Source organism: Diospyros lotus, chromosome 2 (genome assembly GCF_014633365.1).
Source record: "Diospyros lotus cultivar Yz01 chromosome 2, ASM1463336v1, whole genome shotgun sequence".
NCBI lineage: Eukaryota > Viridiplantae > Streptophyta > Magnoliopsida > Ericales > Ebenaceae > Diospyros > Diospyros lotus.
In genome coordinates this window covers 46,767,134-46,789,025 of record NC_068339.1, presented here as the reverse complement: position 1 = coordinate 46,789,025, position 21,892 = coordinate 46,767,134, and the positions used below count along the sequence as shown (strand labels likewise).

The window sequence follows — 21,892 nt, the reverse complement described above, 5'->3', positions numbered from 1 at the left end:
GTGCCCACCCATCTTGGGTTTTATCTTGGGTACCTCAAAGCGGGTCTGCCTATAAAAAATAGAGGTGTTCATCATGTATAAAAAAAAATCTATAGCTCTTACATTCATTACTATCTACATTTACTCTACTAATTTGAGCATCGGAGTCCACCCCGGGAGACCCTAGCCCCATCACTCCATTGTCTTGCAAGTTTTATCATCGAGATTCAACATCGTTAAGTCCGAGGTACTATTCCCGAGGTCCATTCACAGAGGTGGCACGTGGTGGTCGGTCTCAAAAACCATCATCAAGTTGTGTTTTCAATTCAATTTAACTTCTATATTTTGATTTTTTTCATATAAAAATTCGAACTTTTCGTTATTTTGAATGCACTCTTGTCTATCTGTATTTTCAAGACAATTTAACTTCTATAGTTTGACGTGTTGAAAAAAAAAATGAGATGAGTCAATTTAATTTTTTTTTTTTTTACATGACAAAATATAAAGGTTAAATTGATTTGAAAATATAAATATAATTAAAATAATAAAAAAATTAAATTATCACATAAAAAATATAATAATACAAAAAAATATAAATTTCACAAACATTATTATTGTTTTGTTGGTGTGGTAATGGACGTTCTGGGCTGCTAGATTAGGTGTCCGCCAAAAGCAACCAGAATTCATAGGCAGCGCCACCATTTTGTGACGCAATCGCAGACAATTGGACCGTACGCTCACTGCGCGGCGTCGACCGTTAGGTCTGAAGTTTGAACGTTAAGTTTAGGAAGATGGTGGCTACACACACCGACTATTCTCTTCCTTCTCAATCTTCCATGAACGACAATCGATTGGGAGATACAGAGCTCGATTCATTTCTCAATTGCGACTGTTAGTTAGCGCCAACCACTCGCATTGGCCAACCACCAGCATCGTGCAAAATGTGTCTTTTAATATCTCCACCCTTTTCTCGCCACTGCCCCTGCTTCTTCTTCTTCACACTGCAAGTGAACCTCAGCCACTGTAATCCACATGAAACTGGTAGCAGATCCTCACTTCCGGCACTGCTCTTTCTGCTTTTCTGCACAAAAGTAAAAATCCCTACTCTGCTTGCTCAAGTAAGTTGGCCAATCAACTTGTTTTTCCAAATGTTTTTTGGGGTGATTTATATCTAATTCGAAGTCTGGTTCAGTGTGAATTTTGGGAAATCAGAAGTCCATTCTGTGAGAGGAAAAGGGTTTGGTGATTGCCGAGCCCTTCAACTTGACAACATGTTCGTTCTTTGTAACAAATAAGGGTTAGGTTGCCTATGTTGTGTGCATTTGATTCTGAATGATAGATTAGTGCAACCTCACATATATGTTGTTCCAGTTACTATCTTTGACTATCAACTCGAGGCATATCTATATGTGTATAAATAGTCCACAATGTGGCCTCAGGTAGATAGCAGGTAGGCATCCAATATATGTGCATAGTAAGAAAATATTGGATTTATTACTTGGTGTTGGATATCTTACTTATTAGGAACCCAAAAAAAAAAATGTTGTTTTGAGCTAGCATTTTTTGAGTGTAGGGCATTACTTGTCCTATGATAATCAACTTAGAATTACTATTATGTGAGTGTAGGCCAAGAGAGACTGTTTTTGAAACTGACCGTTGCTCAAAATTATAGTGAGATAACATTTTTGGTCCAGTGAGGACACCAGGGCATAAAAGGAAGAGTGTCATGATCTAATGTCACATCAATAGTTTACTAAGAAAATATTGGGTAATATTACTTGGTTCTTTTCTAAGAGCCTAAAAGTAACTTCAACTAATGCTTTTGTGTGAGGACCATGATGTTATGAATACTGGACCAAATTTTTTAGTCTTGGGAATTACCCTTTTCTCATTTTATATGCACATAAAAGTCTGTTGTATCTACAGCCTTTTGCTCTTTTTTTTTTTTTTTTTGGGGGGGGGGGAGATTATTCAATGAAATGCTATTCCCATACCACGAATTGCATATGGAAGGATGTCACAATAATGGAATTCATTGTCTGTTGACATGTTGATCCTATGCATGAATTAATTGGATTGACACATTATTTTCCTTATGCCTGATGATGCTTGTGAAAAACATATATTTTATTTTCTGAATTCCAGGTTTTGAAGCTTGGAAATGGCTGAAGAGCTGGACAAGCCACTTCTGGGTCCTGAGAATTTCAATAGAGAGGGTATTGATCTGGTAAGACACAAAGAATACAGGTTATGCCCACATTTTCAAATTCCACTATGATGAATACTCAAACATGTGCAATCTACTTTGTTCAACAGGAACGTTTGCCATTAGAAGAAGTTTTTGAACAACTGAAGACATCACAAGCAGGACTTACCTCTGAAGATGGAGAAGTTCGATTGAAAATATTTGGACCAAACAAGCTTGAAGAGAAGCCAGTAAGCATTTTAAATTTCAAATAGAATTTTATTTTTACCCATTGATGATCAGTGTATGAAGTTTAGAAAAAGAAAAAAATGAAAGAAAGAAAAAAGACATAGAACATAACGTTTTACTGCCAACAATATGGCCAAAAATAAAACAAAAAAAAAAATGCTTGATCTCATCCCAAAATGCTGATATTACATGAGCTAGCTAATGAAGATAAAAATGCATAATTGAATTGTGCAATGAATCTTGAGATCAGAAACTGTTAAAATATGATTGATCATAGGCCGTTGTTTGGATATTTGAACTACATATCAAGAACATTTTGTTATGCTATAATGGGAATCTGCCTTACCCATTTTAATTGTAAGAACCACCTGTGGTGGTCTCGCATGCCTTGACTTTCCATTATTTTCACCATACAGGAGAACAAATTTTTGAAATTTCTGAGTTTCATGTGGAACCCCTTGTCATGGGTTATGGAAGCAGCAGCAGTGATGGCAATTGCCCTTGCTAATGGTGGAGTAAGCTCATTGAACCCTGGCTGTGCTTTCTGCATAGTTGCTTTTTCCTAGGTCACTGTGCATGTTTGTGTGTGTGTTTTACGACAACACAATGCTAAATATGTCTAATGTCTATTCCTGGCTCATATCCATATCCTTTTTGATATTTTTCAGGGCGAGGGTCCTGACTGGCAGGACTTCGTGGGAATTGTTTGCCTTCTTCTAATAAATTCAACAATCAGCTTCATAGAGGAAAATAATGCTGGTAATGCAGCAGCAGCCCTTATGGCACGCTTAGCTCCAAAAACAAAGGTGTGCATGTTTATACTGGTGTCAAGTGTCTTAGCGGCATTTTGCACAAAAGATTTGCTTGGGTGTTATATAGGATATTTTCTGGGATCAGCACCTCACTGTTTATAATGTGTCTGAACTCTGCATTTGTGATGTACCAAACATTTGTCTCCTCTACTCATATTTCCTTACCAGAACCACAGATTCCACTCAGAAGAGTTGTCAAAATGGAATTACCAAAACCCTGGAGACCTGTAAGCACAAAGAAGACACTATGATGACTGGTTCATTTATTTTCAGATCATCACAAATTTCAATTTTTTTTTGCTTCTTTGAATGTACTTTTTCTTGCTATTGTTATGGAGTGCTTCTAGGGTTTTGTAGAAGAACCCTTGCAAGTTCCTAAATTCATGCAGCCATGAGATGCTGATGCTTCTGAAAGAAGTTTTGAAGCACTCATTTTGTTGTTATAGCCATATCTACAACACCACACCCCCCGCCCCCCAAAAAAATGTCAATGCTTTCCTGTTATCCTGGTACTTCTATTCTGAAACAGGAAGGGGATGGCGGGCTCTGTGTGGGTCAAATGCCCTTTCTAGAATAGATACCCTATACCCAATCAGAGGAATTTGCCAAAGAAGCTAGCATAATAACCTCACAAAGGGGTTTTCAATAATGAATTTACCATCCCCACCCAGTGGGATTAATGCTTGTGATTGTAGTTGTAATTGACTGAACATCTTGTCATGCAGGTCCTTAGAGACGGTCGTTGGCAAGAGGAAGATGCAGCTATTCTAGTACCAGGAGATATTATCAGCATAAAACTTGGTGATATCATCCCTGCAGATGCCCGCCTACTTGAGGGAGATCAACTAAAAATTGACCAGGCAAAATTCATTTTATAAACTAAAAAACTGTGTTACCTTATATTGTACTTTGGCTTTGGTTTGTTGCTTTTATTTCTTTCTTTCTTTTCTTTTCATTTTTTTTTTTTTTGAGTTGTTGCTTTTCTTTTCAGTAAGTCTGTCTATGCTTTGTGCTGAACTTATGCACCATTTGTTTCATTTATTGAAAGAAACTTTGTATGATTACTTTGCCCATTTTCCTTTTCATTTTTTGCAGTCAGCGCTTACTGGAGAATCACTACCTGTCACCAAGAAGACAGGCGATGAAGTCTATTCTGGTTCAACATGTAAGCAAGGAGAAATTGAAGCGGTAGTTATAGCAACCGGGGTTCACTCTTTCTTCGGAAAAGCTGCACATCTAGTTGACTCCACTGAAGTTGTTGGTCATTTCCAGAAGGTGATTAAGAAACCTTTCATCCTTGTTCCTGCACTCTTACCTCCTACCTTGTACATTAAAAACTCAGAAATATTGTGCCTACTAAGTTCAGGATCAACCTGGAACATAGTTCCTTAAGTGCTTTAAGATGAAATTTTCACACCAGTGGAAGTTTAACTGAAGCATGTTGGCAACTGTAGTTCCTTGAAGATAAATTCTTCTGAGAGTTTAAAGTTTCAACAAAATTCAATCATATCCTATGCTGGAAAATGTTTTAATGAATTTAACATATTTCTGACAGGTTCTTACTTCCATTGGGAATTTCTGCATTTGTTCTATAGCTGTGGGGATGATCCTAGAAATCATTGTCATGTTCCCCATACAGGACCGATCATATAGAAAGGGAATTGACAACCTTCTTGTTCTTCTGATTGGTGGAATACCCATAGCCATGCCAACAGTATTATCTGTTACACTCGCAATCGGTTCTCATCGGCTCTCTCAACAGGTAGAGACCTTAATAGCCACTAGTCAATGATATATAATAAATCTTTTTCAAAAGTTATACTCTGGAACTAGAACTGCAAATAATTTAGACAAACTAAAATGATTGAGTAGACCTAAAACTCCTCTGTTTTGTCTGAATCTGAATCATTTTAATATAGGCACTAAATGGAGTATCAATTTAATGTAAAAAGAACTAAGGCTCAATTTTTTGTATTGCTACTCTTGTCATCTTTTTTCTGCTTTGTATCCTCCTCCCCCCAACCATTCTTCTGTTTGTTAAGGGGGCTATTACAAAAAGGATGACAGCAATTGAAGAAATGGCTGGAATGGATGTCCTCTGCAGTGATAAAACTGGAACACTTACCCTGAATCGCCTTACTGTTGATAGAAGTCTTATTGAGGTATGAAAATAGACTTCATTAGAGTTCCTTTTTTTTCTGTACAGCTAACTTCTCGCTGGGGAAATTGTCTGCTGATCAGCAAGTATATAGTGGGTGATTATTGCAATTGATTTTGTATAATGTTTCTTTTTTTGCTAGATTCATATAAGGTTTCTGCTATAGAGAAAAATTGTGCTGCCATTTTTTATTTTTTTTTGAAATGTTGGGAAGATCCACTTGTAGTAAATTCACATGTGCTTTGTTTTGGAAATTAGGATTTTTCTCGGGGGAGCCCTTTATGCTGCATGAAAATAGTTATTGAGTATAGAAAAACACTTCAGAATCAGCTTAAGTCTCTAGTTGTAATTTCTTTAGCCATGACACATTTGGATTAACTAATTAACAAAGTCAGACATCCACTTGCAGACTGCAATGATGACATATAATGGCCAACATATTTAATTGTTTCTGAATTGCTGTTCTATTATTGTGAAATAATTTCAAGCTTTACTTTCAAAGTTTATTCATTTGTTATTCAGTGACTTGCCATGAAATATTGCTAGTTTATATCATTTCAGAAAAGTCATTCTGTCTGCCAGAAACGATAGCAAGGAGGCTAGATGTTGATAGAAACCTCATTTATTTGTTATACTTCAGATCTCTTGTTTGCAATATTTTAGCCAGTTTACATCAGATCTCAAACAGTTGCAACAATAATGAGAATGCATATCCATAGTGTTCCTGCTGCCTGCAATATCAGGACAGAGAGATTTGAATATTATCCATTTTAGAGCCCATGAATTTTTGGATATGAAATCCTTGAAATTCTTGTCCAGGTCTTTAGCAAAGATATGGACAAGGAGATGATTGTCCTGCTTGCTGCCAGAGCATCAAGAGTGGAGAATCAGGATGCCATTGATACTGCCATTGTTAACATGCTTGCTGATCCAAGGGAGGTATGTCGAAAAAACATATTGTTCTAAGTGTAGTTTCTTATCTTATATTTTTTTCAAGTTATCAGTTATTCAAAAAGAGTATTTACTTTGTCTGTAGGCACGCGCGAACATCAGAGAAATACATTTCTTTCCTTTCAATCCAGTGGACAAACGCACGGCAATCACATATATTGATTCTGATGGCAATTGGTATCGTGCCAGTAAAGGAGCTCCTGAACAGGTATCACACACTAACATTCACTTCAATTTATTAATTGCATTGACTGCTGGCACCTGTGGCTGTGAACCACGGAAGAAAGACTTTTACTGATTAATTTCCCAGGTTATGCTTTATGTTTTTGGGTACTAGAGGGAGAATGGATATATATATATATATATAGATGGTGGCAAAGGAGCCTGGGCATTTGTGGGAATCAAAACCAGGCCTGGTGGCCTGAATAAGTCTTTCCTAACCACTAGACCAGGTTTCTAGCTCACAAGTTATACTTTTGCAAACTAAATATTTTATAGTAATGGAAGAGACTTGGAGAATTAAAGTTGATGAGAAGAATGGAACGTTGCTCTATGTGCAGGGAAAAGTTTTACTGCCTCGCCCTTTGTTTGCTTAAAACATAAAATTAACTCCCAAATGTATTTGAAGATTTCCTTCCAATAGAAACAGAGTTACCACCTCCAAGTGATTGGGTTGATTTATTATTATTTCTCCTGCATCCTGTTCTTGGCGATTTGTCTTCTTGTAAATGGTTCATTTGCTCTTCTTGGGACACTCATCCTTCCCTTCCCGAGGACAGACATCGCTCGCTTCCCCAATTTCAGGCTAGCTCCTTGATTATGGCCAGTTGTCTTCACATCATTTTTCCCATAGTATAAAAGTAGGGAGTTCTGGAAAATACTCATTACAGATAATGGCTTGGAACTTTAGTGTTTTGTAAGATTATTTTACAATATAAATACCGTAATCTTTTATCAAAAATTTGTTCAATGCAGCCTCTCCAGTTGGGGCTCGCTTCGTTTTCAGTTTTCCTGCTCGTGATCAGCACAGCAGGCTTGTTCTTTCGAGATGGATTGTTGCTTTCAATCACATCCAGGCTTTTGTTTATTTTATGTACATAATGTCTTTTATTTTGCTTCTTCCTATGTTTTTCTTATCTTAGTTTATTTTTTCTTCTTTTGGCCCAAGGGGTGATAGTTGTTGTGTTCTTGCCCCTAGGTTTTTGGTTGGTCCGGGATATGCCTTGGCCTTGGTTTATAGCCGATTTGGCGTTGGTTTTTGTTCTATGAATCTCTCACTTACAGAAAAAAAAAAAAAAATCTTTTATCAAAATATAATGTCAGTATTTACTTCTTTTTCCTTGTCTGGAGCTATGATGGTTGAAATAATTTTCTCACTTTCTGCCCCTTCAACTAATTTCCAAATAAGAAATTATTTGATCAAATTCCTAAACACAAATGCTGTACAATTTGTTTAAGGGTCTCCCTCTATAATGTTATTGCTCTTCAAGATCGTATTCAAGACCTTTCAAGCCTTTACCATGGAAAAAGATAGAAAAGTAACACCAAGTTAAATTTGTGCAGAATTCTCTTCAATAATATAAACTCTCTCTTGTGGGACAACTATTTATTTGGTATGGCATAACATGATTGATTCATCCTTCCCAAAGCCATAACATTTTTGTGTCATTTCATGTTTTCTTCTTTTCCCCATACAATTCCAGATTCTGAATCTTTGTGAAGAAAAAGAAGAAATTGCTGAGAAAGTGCATACCATTATTGACAAGTTTGCTGAACGGGGCTTGCGATCTCTTGGGGTTGCTATTCAGGTATGAAGTTAGTATATTTCTTTCTTTTCTTCACTGTTGGGTTAAGGTGGAATTGGAAGCTGCAATAAGCAGAATATTTTAGTTTCTTTGCTGTATGTCATTAAATGATTGTGATTTGACAAGGTTGTCAATTGAAAAATGAATTGGAGTGCATGAATTGTGAGTATTTTAAGAAGATTCTATTAGCATTTTAAAGTGCTGGTTATTAAGATGACTTGTTATGCACTTGTTTCTTTCCAAGATTTGAGGATATTATGGAAGATAACCAATTTGTAACCTTCTAGTTTCAGCTTAAAATTTGAAGAATGCTATTATGGTTACACTTTAGGGTGGTTTACAACCCAAATTGTTAGTTATTTTTTTTCAAGCAAAGTTGCTGATTTTTTGCAATGGTCCATTCAGGAAGTTCCAGAAAAAAGAAAGGAGAGTCCTGGAGGTCCTTGGAAATTTTGCGGGTTGTTGCCATTGTTTGATCCTCCAAGGCATGATAGTGCTGAGACCATTCGTAGAGCACTTAACCTAGGGGTTTGTGTTAAGATGATTACAGGTAAATAGGACACAATTATCTGGTTTCTATTAGAACTTGCAAGTTAATCTCTAGTTGCAATCTAATAATTTTTGGCCAGCATCTATATTCTACTGTGAATTATCTCCAATGCAGATACCAATGACTAATCAATAGTAAGAAAATAACTAGGCAATCAACTAGTGAAATATATGATATATGGTGAATAGGTCAAGATTTAACATTCTAAATCTGAAGACTAGATCTCATCATCTACTAATAAAAAATAAAAAATAAAGACTATTTATTTCCTGAATTGGAATCATTAATAGCGAATTAGAAAATTATTTCCAAAATCTAGAACAGGAAGAATAACTTAGGACAGGCAATTACTCTTCAAAGGTTAGTATCAGAGCTTGAGAGCTTAAATATGGATTTTTACTGTTCCATTCATGTTCCTGGTGAATCTTGAATTGGAAACCTCCTGAAAGAGGTATATCAGCCATTGGTTAACAATAACAATGTCAATACCATATTCAGTTTACTCAACAAAACTGGAACCAGATATTTTAGAAAGATTTAGGAAATGGAAAACTTTTGGGGGGAAGAAAAGAGTTGAAGTGAAATATAGATATCTGCTGTTCAGAAGACAGTGTTAAGCACTCTGAAAGCATGGAAGGAAAGGAGTATGTATCTGAAGTACCATTTACAGCAAAGTTAATTGATCACATAACGTAATATAATTTCTTTTAAGAAAACATACATGGAAATGATATGAAGAAACACATATTATTGGCACATGCTTCTCTAGGCCAGCTGCTTTTTTTTTTCTTTCTTTCTTTCTTTTTGTAATTTTGTTTCAACTAAAAGAATAACTAAACAAGGGTAGGTTTATGATGTTTCTGACTGACCAAAAATATAGCATCTTTTGCAAGTGCTTCCAGTTAATGACATAAAACAGTTTTGTATCTATTAGTTAGCTACCTAGGGCCAGCACTGAAGGATGCTTTGATTTTCACGTGCTGTGAGACAGGTGATCAGTTGGCAATTGCAAAGGAGACCGGTCGACGGCTTGGCATGGGAACTAATATGTACCCCTCTTCGTCATTGTTGGGGCGTCAAAGGGATGAAAATGAAGTTCTTCCTGTGGATGAGCTCATTGAGAAGGCAGATGGTTTTGCCGGTGTATTTCCTGGTACTTGAATTCATCTCTGACATTTACGTATTTTTTCATTTAAAAAGGTCATTTTATCTTCTTGTATTAATGAATATAAGGAATACTTTTTCCCATTGAGGAGTAAAGCATGTTTTCAATGCCAAAAGGTTTCTTAATATTTCTGAGTATAAATGATACTTTTTAGTGAATTTCTACAATCATGTGTTAACCTGTAACTGGACCCTTCAGTCTTAAATCGTATTTTTAGAGTCTATATGATATTTTAAAGTTTCTGCAACATTGACAATCATCTTAAGGTTAGTGAATCAGACCATTCTTAGTTAATTATTCACGTGGGTTTACTTTTAGGTCTGTTATCATCCTTGTATCTCGTGAATCAGACCATTCTTAGATATTTGATTGTCCTCTTGTACTATATGCGGCTTCAGTTTACTCAAAATATCTATGTCAACATGGCATTAGATAGATCTGAACCTAAATCCTGTTCTTTAATTGATTATTGATCTGAGCTCCAGAGTTATGTTGAAAGCATAGAGTTTTCAGCATCCTTGTTGGCACCTGAAGAAACCACTGGCCTGTCTTGAACACTGCTTTTTATTATTGGGATAAATTTCAGAGTATCGCTCTGGAATCACTTTGAAGTCAACTAGTCTTCTAGTAACACCATAATCATCGTCATTATCCTCACCTCTCATTTTGGTGATGCTTCTGAGTTAGGGGATTTCTTTTCTGAGCAGTGTTTACTGTTCCATCTACACATCTGATTCTAGTTATTTATTCCACACAATTTCAGAACATAAGTACGAGATTGTGAAGATACTACAAGAAAAGAAACATCTTGTTGGAATGACTGGAGACGGTGTGAATGATGCACCTGCTTTAAAGAAAGCAGATATTGGAATAGCAGTGGCAGATGCAACCGATGCAGCAAGGAGTGCTTCTGATATTGTCTTGACAGAGCCAGGCTTAAGTGTGATAATCAGTGCTGTTTTAACCAGCCGAGCTATATTCCAAAGGATGAAGAATTACACGGTCAGCTCTATTCTTCTGTTGTTCAATAAAATAAAATGGCACCATAAGATTACTCAAATAAGGTCAAATCTGTCTTAAGAAGTAATACACCCAGAAAACATTTGAAAATAATAGTAACCATTTCAAAAAAAGCATGGACTTTGTGGCTTACATAAGAGTTAGTTTTGCATGACCCAAAAGTTCCCAGCCATTGTGTGTGAGAAGCTTGATGTGTTCATAAGTCTGCTGAAGCAGATGTTTATGGATTGTCCGTGCACTCGTTCTTTGATGGCCAAAAATCAATGCGTGGCAAATGGAAGAACCAATGGGACTTTTTCTTTTTTATTTTTTTATATTTGTCTTTACTGTAATTTCTTGATCTGATAAGTGCTCCAGTACTTATTTAGGTTATTTACATATGCAGATATATGCTGTCTCCATAACAATTCGAATTGTGGTAAGTTGCGAGTATCCTTTAGTACCATAAATTACTTCACTCTTGACATATATCAATCATTTTGTAATTTTCTTTTGTCTCTTAACTATAATAAGATTCACTAATCCTACAAATCTTGCAGATTGGTTTCATGCTCCTCGCATTGATATGGGAATTCGACTTTCCTCCTTTCATGGTTCTGATAATAGCTATACTGAATGATGGTAATGATTCAGTATGCCTTCAGTATCATATGCCTTTATTGATCTTCTATGTTTTTCTTGCTCCCCTTTTCCATGTATAGATAGATCCAAATTCCCCTGGTCAGCCAATGTGCGTATGCATTCCTTTTTGTTTGTTTATAAAATCATTGGCCAACAGAAAAGTCTATTTGCTTCAGATTTTCAATGCAAGTGAATGCCTGTAGGAATCAAAATTTTGTTTTCCATATACAAGTTATGATGCTTAGCCAACAAAAAGTAACTGTTGTAAAGCATCTGTTATCTCTGGAAACAGGGACCATCATGACTATATCAACAGACCGGGTGAAACCATCTCCAAGACCTGACAGTTGGAAGCTTAATGAAATATTTGCTACCGGCATTGTCATTGGCACTTATCTTGCTTTGGTTACTGTCTTGTTTTATTGGGTAGCCGAAAACACTTCTTTCTTTGAGGTACCAGAATTGCACACTTGTTTCTTTGTTGCTTTTGTTAAGAATGGGAACAAAGATAGAAATGAAAAACTTGATTTTTTTTTTTCTATTCCTGTTATATTTGTTAAATTTCTGATCTGGCTGCAGAACCATTTTAAAGTGAGGTCCCTATCCGGTAGCACCGAAGAAATTTCATCTGCTGTATATCTGCAAGTCAGCATTATTAGTCAGGCTCTTATATTTGTTACCCGGAGTCAAAGTTGGTCATTTCTGGAGAGGCCTGGGACTCTTTTGATGTGTGCATTTGTAGTGGCTCAATTGGTAAGTCCTCCTACAGCAGAAGAAGATCTAGTAGGCCTACACAATTTTTCTTCACACAGATTTGATGTTTAACATGTCTGTACAAATGCGTGTTTAACTTGAGATTGGACTCGGTATCTTCCTGGAGTGACTCATAAGTATGCCGAAGCTAAAAGTCGCAAAACAAGAGAGCAGAGAAGTGTCACATCCTAAGGTTGGGCTAGGGTTTAGAAAGGGATTTGGGAAGAATATGGGAAGGGAGAGCAGAATTGGAGGGAGAGACAGAGCAGAAACAGGGAGAATTGAGGGAGAATAGAGGAGATTGAGAGAGAGAAGTCTAGGGAGAAATGACTAAATTCAATATGCCCATTCTCTAACTACTATAGCATATTTATAGGCTGTCGAACTAAAAGGTGCAAGAAGTAAAGCATCAAAGTACAACACCTAACAATTACATGTAATCTACTATTACTAATATTCCCTTGGAGTCGCAACAAGAAGATGCCTTAATTTATTGACTTAACTTCTTCTCATTGTAGGTTGCCACCCTGATAACAGTCTATGCACATATTAACTTTGCTTCGATTAGGGGCATTGGATGGGGCTGGGCAGGTGTTATATGGCTATACAGTTTGATCTTCTACATCCCACTAGATATCATCAAGTTCACTGTTCGCTATGCTTTGAGTGGAGATGCCTGGAATCTACTGTTTGATAGGAAGGTTTGTGCAATTTTTCATCTTCATGTCTTAATTCTTTCTTTTGGAGTGTGAATAAGTTCCTTATTTGAGAAACATTCTTTCATGCTCTCTTTATCAGACTGCTTTCACGTCTAAAAAAGATTATGGGAGGGAAGATAGGGAGGCTAGGTGGGTGCTTTCTCAAAGAACTCTGCAAGGATTGATGTCTGGCGAGTTGGAGATCAATCCAAAGGGATCTTCTCTGATTGCTGAACAGGCCAGGCGCCGTGCTGAAATAGCCAGGTAGACTTCATTTGTGGTGCCATCAGACCCTTACTGAAATCTTTTTTCTGTGGATTGTGCTATTAGTCGTCGTGTTCTTATCTACACTTGACCTTCTTGTAGCTTCTTTCATAAGACCAAATTTGCTTGCTGGTTCTTGTTTACAGGTTAGGGGAATTGCACACTTTAAGGGGACATGTAGAGTCAGTTTTGAGGCTAAAAAATTTGGACCCCAGGTCAATTCAATCAGCTCATACGATCTAAAGCCCCCCCCCCCCCCCTCCCAGAAGGACTGGACTGTACAATTTTCTAGCGAGACAAGCACTATTACAGTTGATAGCATGGCAGATTTGTGTACAATTTGCAAGAACCTAAGAAGCCGCTGCTGAGAATCACATCGACCCGTGTAGTTAAGTTGCGGATTTTTTCGACTTTCAAAAATAAACCTTGCCTGTTCTGCATTTTTTCAATAATTTTTTTTGACTTTCAGAGATCTAAAATGAGCCTCTTGCAAATAAATCTTGCCTGTATTGCATTCTTTTGATAGAGAGCTGGACTATTTTAGTTGTTTTTTCCCCTTTTTTTTGTTGAAATATCTTTAGAGCTGCTATAGTCTGTGATTGGGAATTAGTACAGCATCTGCTGTGTTCTTCACCAAACCAAAAGCTTGCTCTCATTTGAACTTAATGTTGCGAGTACAATCTGAGCTGCTTCAGAGTACAAGCAGTAGAGTCTGCTGGCTTCAGTCATTTCCAGTTCCCATTTCAAAGTTCAAACACATCCTCTTGTAATGGTAGGAAAATGATATGCTGTCCGATTTCACAAGAAGAAATGGGCACCCCACTTGGCACAAATAGAATTTTGGCATTGCCGACACAAGGGCAAAATGGCGTTACCGACTTGCAAAATAACACTTGGCCATTGTGAATTATATCATCTTACGCTTACCAAGTTGGACACTCATTTCTCCACGTGAAATCAGACAAAATATCATTATTCATACCGTTAAATTGTTACTCATTCAGGATCAACTCTTACTAGCTCATTTTCACTCATTCAATGCAAACTAAGATGCCTGTTGCGTTGGTCTGAAAGAGGATTTGGGGTGAGCATTGGCAGTAGCCAGAGAACCAAAAAAACAATAGGAAGGGTTGTGTGTATTTGCTTATTTCCTTGTTTTTTGTCTTTTTCTTCTTTCTTTTTTAATGACAGGTCCTAATGGTAAAGTTGTTACTTTGTGTCTGGAAAGTCATAATTTCGAGTTTTGGAAATAGTTTCTTTGCAAAAAAAAATAAAGAAAATACAGTGTACAAATACGATTCTCTTCCAACCCTTACAAAGTAGAAAGGCCCATACACTAAAGACGGTTTTTTTACCATCATTCTAGAAGGGGAACCCTCAGAATTTCGTGGGACAAAATCTGCAAAATGAAACCAACAGAAACAAACTGTCTTATCGTATTTGTTTCAAAGCCTCTAGGTAGAAATGGCATTCAAACATGTCAAAAAACAAAGCTCTACTAGCTCGGAACCACGAAAACTCAAGTAAACAGCTCAATATCAGCAATGCACATTCAAATGTTGTCTGACTTCATACCTTGATGTCTGTTGGAATCCAAACAGTATTCTGCATAAGAAGCCTTCATTGAGAAGACATATCGATGATTCCATCTCTTCCAAGTCTTATGGAATTGACATAATTTGTAGGGCTGTGTGCTGAAATACCAGGCATAACCAGTCCTGCTATCCTGAGCAATATGGATATCCATCCTTCCTTGTACTCTGGCCCATGCGTGTAACCTATGATCACGCTTCTAATTAGCTCCCAAACCGCAATCAAATGTTCTGGAATCATGTATCGGATGCCAAAATAATTTCTGTTGGGCTCCTCATCAACTTGCTTCAAAGGAGACAAAATAAAATCAAAGAGAGTGAGTGAGAACATCGGACATTGATGCAAATATCTCAAATAACACAGAACAAGAACTAGATCTAAAACAAGCCGAATAACCAACTTTCAGCACCTAGGATTAATTCTTCTGTTTAAATATATACTTATCCATTAATTATTTTCAGTACTCACTCCTTTCTTCTCATCATGCCTTCAAAAAATACATGCTTTGTCTCAGCATGTCCTCCATCTTTCTCCTCATCAAATCAAACGAAATTCAGGTTTCAATATTGATATATATCCTAGACCAAGAAGCTTCAAATTCTTTATTACTATACATTTACATGACTACTAATCTCTTTGTTTCTCTACTTGACAAACTCTGAACAAAAGGGTCCAGATTCTTATTAAGCATGATCTATAAGATAAGGTGGCAGGTAGCATATATTGACATAAAGGAAACCTACACAAGTAAACATTAATAAGAAGGCCACAATACTTACTTGCTCAACATAGAGACTGTTATAGTAAAGGCACTTTCCAAAGTGCTTGTACCGGAAGGTTTTGTCATCGTAAGGCAACCTTGGCACAAGGTCATTGCAATAGACTACCCTGAAGTACCTAGGAATAGGGTTACCCAAATGGGCCTCCATGGACCTTCCCAATTGCCTGTTCCCAACACGTGGTTGTCCATATGTGTAAACACCCAACAACCTTTGCATGAGTTCCCTCTCTTCATGCAGCACTAGCACTGTGGGGAACAATACAGCCAGAGCCCCTCCCAGGCTATGGCCTGTGACTATGAATTTTGCAGTCTTGTGTTCATTAAGTAATACCTTGAGTTTACTTTTCACTGCAAAGTAAGCAGACATCTCCGCCATTTGGGGAATGAGCGGCTTCTCACCATTAAGAACAAGACCTTCAGAATATTCTGAAGGATGTGCTCTCAAGTCAAGTCCATTTGAAGAGCTGAACCTAGTATCTTCTGGTTGGAGAAGTTTGTTAAAGGTGGAAGTATCAGCTCTGTTGCCCAAACCTAAAGCTTCCAAAAATCCCATGTGGACTTTCCCCAACTCTGGTATCTCATACCAAGAATAGTCAAAATCAGTGCTCCAGTCATCAGCATCAAATGGTTCTGTACCCCGGAAGCTGATCAATATCAAGTTTGCATCTTTTCGCTTATCGCACAGTATGAAAACTTGGGTAGACCTCTCCTTCTGGTAATCTATCAAACGAACATATTCCCAATGATTAATGGTGTTAAAATGCTGATAAGTCAAAAGAAGAAAAGAAGAAATAAGAGCTAAAATAACAGCATTATAGATAATATAGGTGGAGAGGAAGAAGAAACAATTAAATACAAAGAGGAATCTGTTAAAGATGGATGAAGCTAAATACTACTAATGAGTGTAGATCGTATCCACAACTCGATACTTACCATTCCAGCAGTTGTAGAAGTCCACAAAATGCATCTGGAATTTATCACAAAATAGTTGCAAAAGTAAATACATATTTTATGAAGAAAGCCATTGTTGCCAAAAAAAAAAGATGTTAATAGGAAAGATGAAGGAACAAAGAGAAGACCATGCCTTCCAGTGATGATTTACAACATTTTTAATAACTTTGGCATTCTCGTACGCTAACTTGGAGGCCATCATACACAAGTCCAGGAGAGACCCGTTTCCAATATCTACTTGTAGGACCCTCTCTCCAAAAGCAGGATCACCAGTTCCTTCCGCTAAGGAGTTGCTCTTGTACAGATCTATTCTCCTATCCAAATGCCCGATTGCGCTTATGAAAGTCTCTGAACCTCTCTGTGGCATCACCACCTTTCCTGCTTCCTCGAATATTTAATTAACAAATCACATCACCACAGATGTACTGCAACTATGCTGCAGAAATAATAAGGATTTTCTTCACAAAGACAAAGAGGAAATCAGATTTGCAGGCACATTCCATACCTTGTCTGGACTGAGGTTTCCATCTTTCAGCTGATACAAATTGTAAAAGGTGTGCAGATTACATGATTTACAAACTTGTGAGATCTAATTATTTAATGAATTTCCTCTTTTGTTAGACACAATGAAAGAGCTATTGAGCTCCCCCTTTGATGCAGACCCATCCCCTCTCTCTCTCTCTCTCTCTCTCTATATATATATATATATATCTACACACACACGCACAAAGGGCATGGTAGAGACCCAAAGCCATCATGTCAGAATGCTTCAACAATTGGGACACCTTGCCTCCATCCTTCATACCCTATTAGGGCATATCTTTGGCAGTATATTAGTCTCTCCCTTTCTACTTAAACCTTGGTCTGTGGCATGGGACCATCCAAGCATAATGGGGATAGGATTTTTAACTCAACCTCGTACTTGCAGGGTGATGAATTTGAACCTGTTCAACCACTAAGCTACCATCGGTGGTAACCTTTCTTCTCTTTCTCTTTCTCTTTCTCTTTCTCTTTCTTCTCTATTGCTAGCGAGGGGTCACCAAACCCACGCTAACAGTGCAGAAGATTGTACCCAGATTTGGGTGTTACTCCATCCGTTATTTTTTTCTTTTTCTTTTCCTTTTTTCTTCCTCTTCTCCACTGCCTACAAGTTTCCTCGAAGCCTGACCCCTTCCCCACAACAATGGTGACCCCGTCCCCCACAACAATGGCAACGAAGAAGAAGAAAGGAAGGAAAATGGCTAGCAACCATTACCCCTTATTTGGATGGGGAAGGAACAAGAAGATTTTCTTTTGTTGGGAGGCAGTGTCATAATAAAAGGAGAAAGGAGAAGGGGAAGGGACATGAAAATTGGCATCTTGAGATTACCGCCCTTCCACAGTCCCCCGCCGCTCATGCCCTCAATTTTGGTAGAGAAAGTAAATCGCAGGTAGAGGTTTTGTCTCACTGCGCAGAGTAAGGAGTCGAACCCATGATCTACTAGTGCAAATTCTAATTTATCATGACCCAATCATTTGACCTGTGCCTTAGAGACTAAAAATTAGGATCTTGGTAGAGGAGAAGGAAAGCAATAATAAACATTTTTATTGATTTTAGTATTTTACTCATATTATTAAAGGGTTTTGCTACTTCTATTTTTAACACTTTCACTTTGCCCCGGGACAAGTCAGTGGCTCTTTTCTTCCCGACCAAGCTGACTATACCATACGGCATACGCAATTGGGATTGGCTTCGTCACTGCTACCTGCACTGGCTATTCTCATGATGATGGTCTTAGCCTAATAGCTCATAAGATCTTTCTATATAAACTGAAGACCAAAGTACTACGTTATAGTTTCAATCAAATAAAGAATATCTTTCTATCTCAGACCAACACTACTTTTTTTTTTTTTGTAAATTTGACCGACACCACCCAAGGTTGCACAGTTTCCGTTTTCAAAACGGAAAACGTTTTTCATTTCGAACTCTATTTATATCTATTTTTTTAGAAGAATGTCCATTTTTACGTTTTCGTTTCGTATCAAAAACGTTTTTTGTTTCTATTGTCGTGACACTACGTTAGGTGTAGGGGTGTGCAAAAATTCGGGTAACCCAAACTAACTGAATTGAACCGATCGGTTCGGTTGGTTTGATTTGGTTATTCTTGATAGACGATTCGGTTACTAATTTTTCAAAAAAATCAGGTAGTCGGTTCGATTTGGTTATTGTGATATAAATAACCACCAAAACCGAACCAAGTTGTTCGGTCCCCCACCCCACGCCCCCCTCCCAAGGCCGAATTGAACTGATCGGCCCCTGCATAACACCCCCCCCCCCAACGCCCAGCCTAGCCCCCTTGCACCCGAATCTCGAATCCCACCCGAGAGAACGAATCAAAACCCTAAGTCCCTAACCCTCGCCCTCGCCCTCGCCGTCGGAACCAATTGCTGTCAGCGTCAGCTTCTGAATAGTCACCCACCCCACCGCCACCGACAGGTGAGATCCATAAACCCGACACTGTCATCGTCGCCCCTTCATCCCTTCTCTTTAGAGCAATCATATTTAGAGCACATAGGGAGAGAAGAGAGACACTATCGAAGCTTCCGTAAAAACTTGAAGGTTAATTGATTCCTTAATTGATTCAAACTTGAAGGTTAACAGGTACATATATGTGTGTATATATATAGTTGTACAGTGTATATTCAGGTGAATGATATGCATTGCAAGGTAGGTTTTGTGTAACTTTTGAGTGAATGATAGTAGAAATCAACTGATGCTATTTTATTAACCATGAATGAAATTTACCCAATTTTCCTTCAATTTTAGATTTGGATGCAAAGGCATTGATGTTTAGATTGATGTTGTGGATGGATGTTGTGTGTTTATATTCATATATGTGTGTTTAGATTGATTGATGATGTGTGTTTGGATGTTGTGCGTTCAGTTTATTGTATTTGAATTCGGATGGGTAGCTTGTTCTCGGTTCGGTATATCGATTATGGTCGGTTCTTATGCTAATCAGTTCGGTTTTTTGGGCAATTATATCGATTCATTTTTCTGTTTGACTACCAAAAATTTAAATTCGGTTAGTTCGATTATTTCGGTTACTGAATAGGTTCGGTTCGATTTTAAGAAAGGAGGAAGAATGGGAAGCAACCCAATATTTCAAGAGGAGGAGGAAGAGAATAAAGTAAAAAACAGAAGCAAGGTCAAGGGTAGTTTTGTCAATAACAAATGATTTTACGTATAATTAATTATAAAATAAAATACATAGAAAATTATCAAGCAATATATTTAATATTTATTTCAAGAATTAGAAAAGACAATTTCATCAACTATCATGTTAGTTTTAAAGTTTTCAAAGAAAGACAAGGCTGCAAACTAAGTTCGAAATGACAAGAAAGAAGTAACAGATTCAGACAAGAACTTGAACTGAATTCCCAATGAGCTTGAGATCAAATACACAACCACCAACCCATTGGAATCAGAACCACCACCCAAGAAAACTACTCTTTCCTTTCTAATTGTAAACTATGCCGGTGATTGAGGAACTAGCGGATTCTCAAATTCAAAAATACAATACTGATACTTAAATGGGATAAATAACTACTGGCTTTTCAAACTTTGGTCTCAGATAGACATTTCTATATACAGTTGGTGTGCAATAATGTTACCTCGGAGAAGATTCCAGAGCAAACCGGAGAGACCGGCGTTGCCAGCGAGAAGATTGAGAAGGAACTCGAAGAAGTAACCAGTCCACTCCATTGGCTTCCCAAACACCGCTATGATCTTCCGAACTAAAATTGACACAAATATCACCCACCGGTGGTCGGCCGCCACGGCGCCGCCGCCCGACGATTCATCCGCCACGGCGTCCTCGTCGGAACTCTCGAGGAACTTGGCGGCGCTTCCCCCGTAGTCGGGGGAGACCAGTAGCTTGAACAGGTCTCTGATTCCGCCGTTCTCAGGGCGAACAATCAGATACCTTAAGCTTCCAGGAGACGGAAGATCACGTGGGTCGCTATCCTCTATCTCAACGGCCATCGATGACAATGAATTCGATTGATACGATGTGATGTGACGAATTTATAGATCAAAGGGAATAGGGAAGATCACGTAAACTGAAATTCTTTTAATTCACGCCATTAATATTATTCTTCTTCCGCTTCCGCAACGCTGCTTCAGCTGATTTGAGTACAATAGTACAAACAGATTTCAGTTTCCACCCTTACCCTTTCCCTCTCCTTACCGTGACGCCATGAAAAGTCTAATATTCGTTTGGATCGTCATCCATTCAAACAAACCCCAACCTGCCAGCCACCTTTTCCCAACACACAGTATTATGAAAAACACGAGCTTTTAAGTTAGTTTTTGCTGCCATTTTAACGTTGTTTAGTACGGGATCAAGTGTCTTATTTTTCAGTGGCGGACTGAGAAAATATTTTCGGCAAGATTTATTAAAGAAAAAAATAATAAATAATATAAATATATTAAAAATTAATATAATTTATTTAATTTCTCCCGTTAACACATAACAAAGATTTTCGTTTTAAAAATTTCTCTATAACTATTTCAAATTTAATATAATAAATGATAATTAGAGAATGTACAAATTTATAAATTCACAAATTATGTGATTGATCCAACAATTAAAATATTAAATTATATGTGCTTGTGTAATTAATTCAACAATTAAAATATTAAATTATGTGTAATTGATCCAACAATCAAATATCAAATTATGTATGCTTGTGCAATTGTTTCAATAATCAAAATATTATGCATGTGCAATTAATAAACTTATTTATCAATCTTTATCATCACATTAACAAACTTATTTTTGAGAAATCTAACATCAATTAACCCAACATCAGTTAACAAAATTCAAGTTCACTTAATTAATTTTAAAATTAAAAAAAAATTACAACAAAAATTAGTGAAGCAGAAGCTTATTACTGTGCTGCTAGAGGTGTCAAAAGGGTCGGGTGGCCCGGCCCGTTACTGTTCATACGGGCCGGGGGGCCGGGCTGGGCCAAAGAAATTGGGCCTACAGCCCGGCCCGTTGGGCCCTTATGGGCCAGTAAGGCCCTTACTCATTTTTTTTTTAATTTTATTATTCTTTAGTAATTATTGATATTAGATACTAAAAAATTTAATTTCGCAATATATATAAATAATAACCATCAATTAATTTATTTAAAATTTTTAAGTTAAATTTTTTATATATTTAAATTATAAATAAACATTCTCCTTTTTATATGTACATTATTTTTCATATCAATTCACAAGAAAAATTATAAGGCATATAGAATTTTGAAATATAAAATAATGAAATAATATTTAAAACTTAAGAATTAAGATAGAAAATATTTTAAAA

At 37.2% G+C, this 21,892-nt stretch overlaps 2 protein-coding genes across 4 annotated transcripts; one reads left to right on the top strand and one right to left on the bottom strand.

Annotated features, from left to right (window-relative positions):
* The first annotated feature begins 931 nt into the window (after positions 1-931).
* Positions 932-13,766, top strand: LOC127794584 (ATPase 10, plasma membrane-type). 2 transcript variants are annotated; one of them, XM_052325813.1, is made up of 22 exons: positions 932-1,097; positions 2,125-2,206; positions 2,296-2,415; positions 2,830-2,928; positions 3,082-3,219; positions 3,951-4,085; positions 4,321-4,500; positions 4,781-4,987; positions 5,268-5,387; positions 6,203-6,322; positions 6,420-6,542; positions 8,038-8,142; positions 8,545-8,689; positions 9,681-9,842; positions 10,618-10,856; positions 11,260-11,292; positions 11,414-11,495; positions 11,788-11,948; positions 12,075-12,248; positions 12,767-12,949; positions 13,047-13,210; positions 13,357-13,766. In XM_052325813.1, exons 2-22 carry the CDS (start codon positions 2,141-2,143, stop codon positions 13,451-13,453), a joined length of 2,853 nt encoding a protein of 950 aa, XP_052181773.1. In that variant the 5' UTR covers positions 932-1,097; positions 2,125-2,140; the 3' UTR covers positions 13,454-13,766. The 2 variants fall into 2 exon arrangements, with proteins under 2 accessions (XP_052181773.1, XP_052181772.1); XM_052325812.1 differs by having other exon boundaries at positions 11,788-12,248.
* Positions 13,767-14,497: 731 nt separating this feature from the next.
* Positions 14,498-20,868, bottom strand: LOC127794585 (triacylglycerol lipase OBL1). 2 transcript variants are annotated; one of them, XM_052325815.1, is made up of 6 exons: positions 20,190-20,868; positions 16,669-16,913; positions 16,518-16,551; positions 15,583-16,304; positions 14,786-15,088; positions 14,498-14,609 (listed from the first exon to the last, which is right to left on the bottom strand). In XM_052325815.1, the coding sequence occupies exons 1-5, from the start codon at positions 20,557-20,559 to the stop codon at positions 14,831-14,833; spliced, it is 1,629 nt and encodes a 542-aa protein (XP_052181775.1). In that variant the 5' UTR covers positions 20,560-20,868; the 3' UTR covers positions 14,498-14,609; positions 14,786-14,830. The 2 variants fall into 2 exon arrangements, with proteins under 2 accessions (XP_052181775.1, XP_052181774.1); XM_052325814.1 differs by having other exon boundaries at positions 14,498-15,088.
* Positions 20,869-21,892: the final 1,024 nt, after the last annotated feature.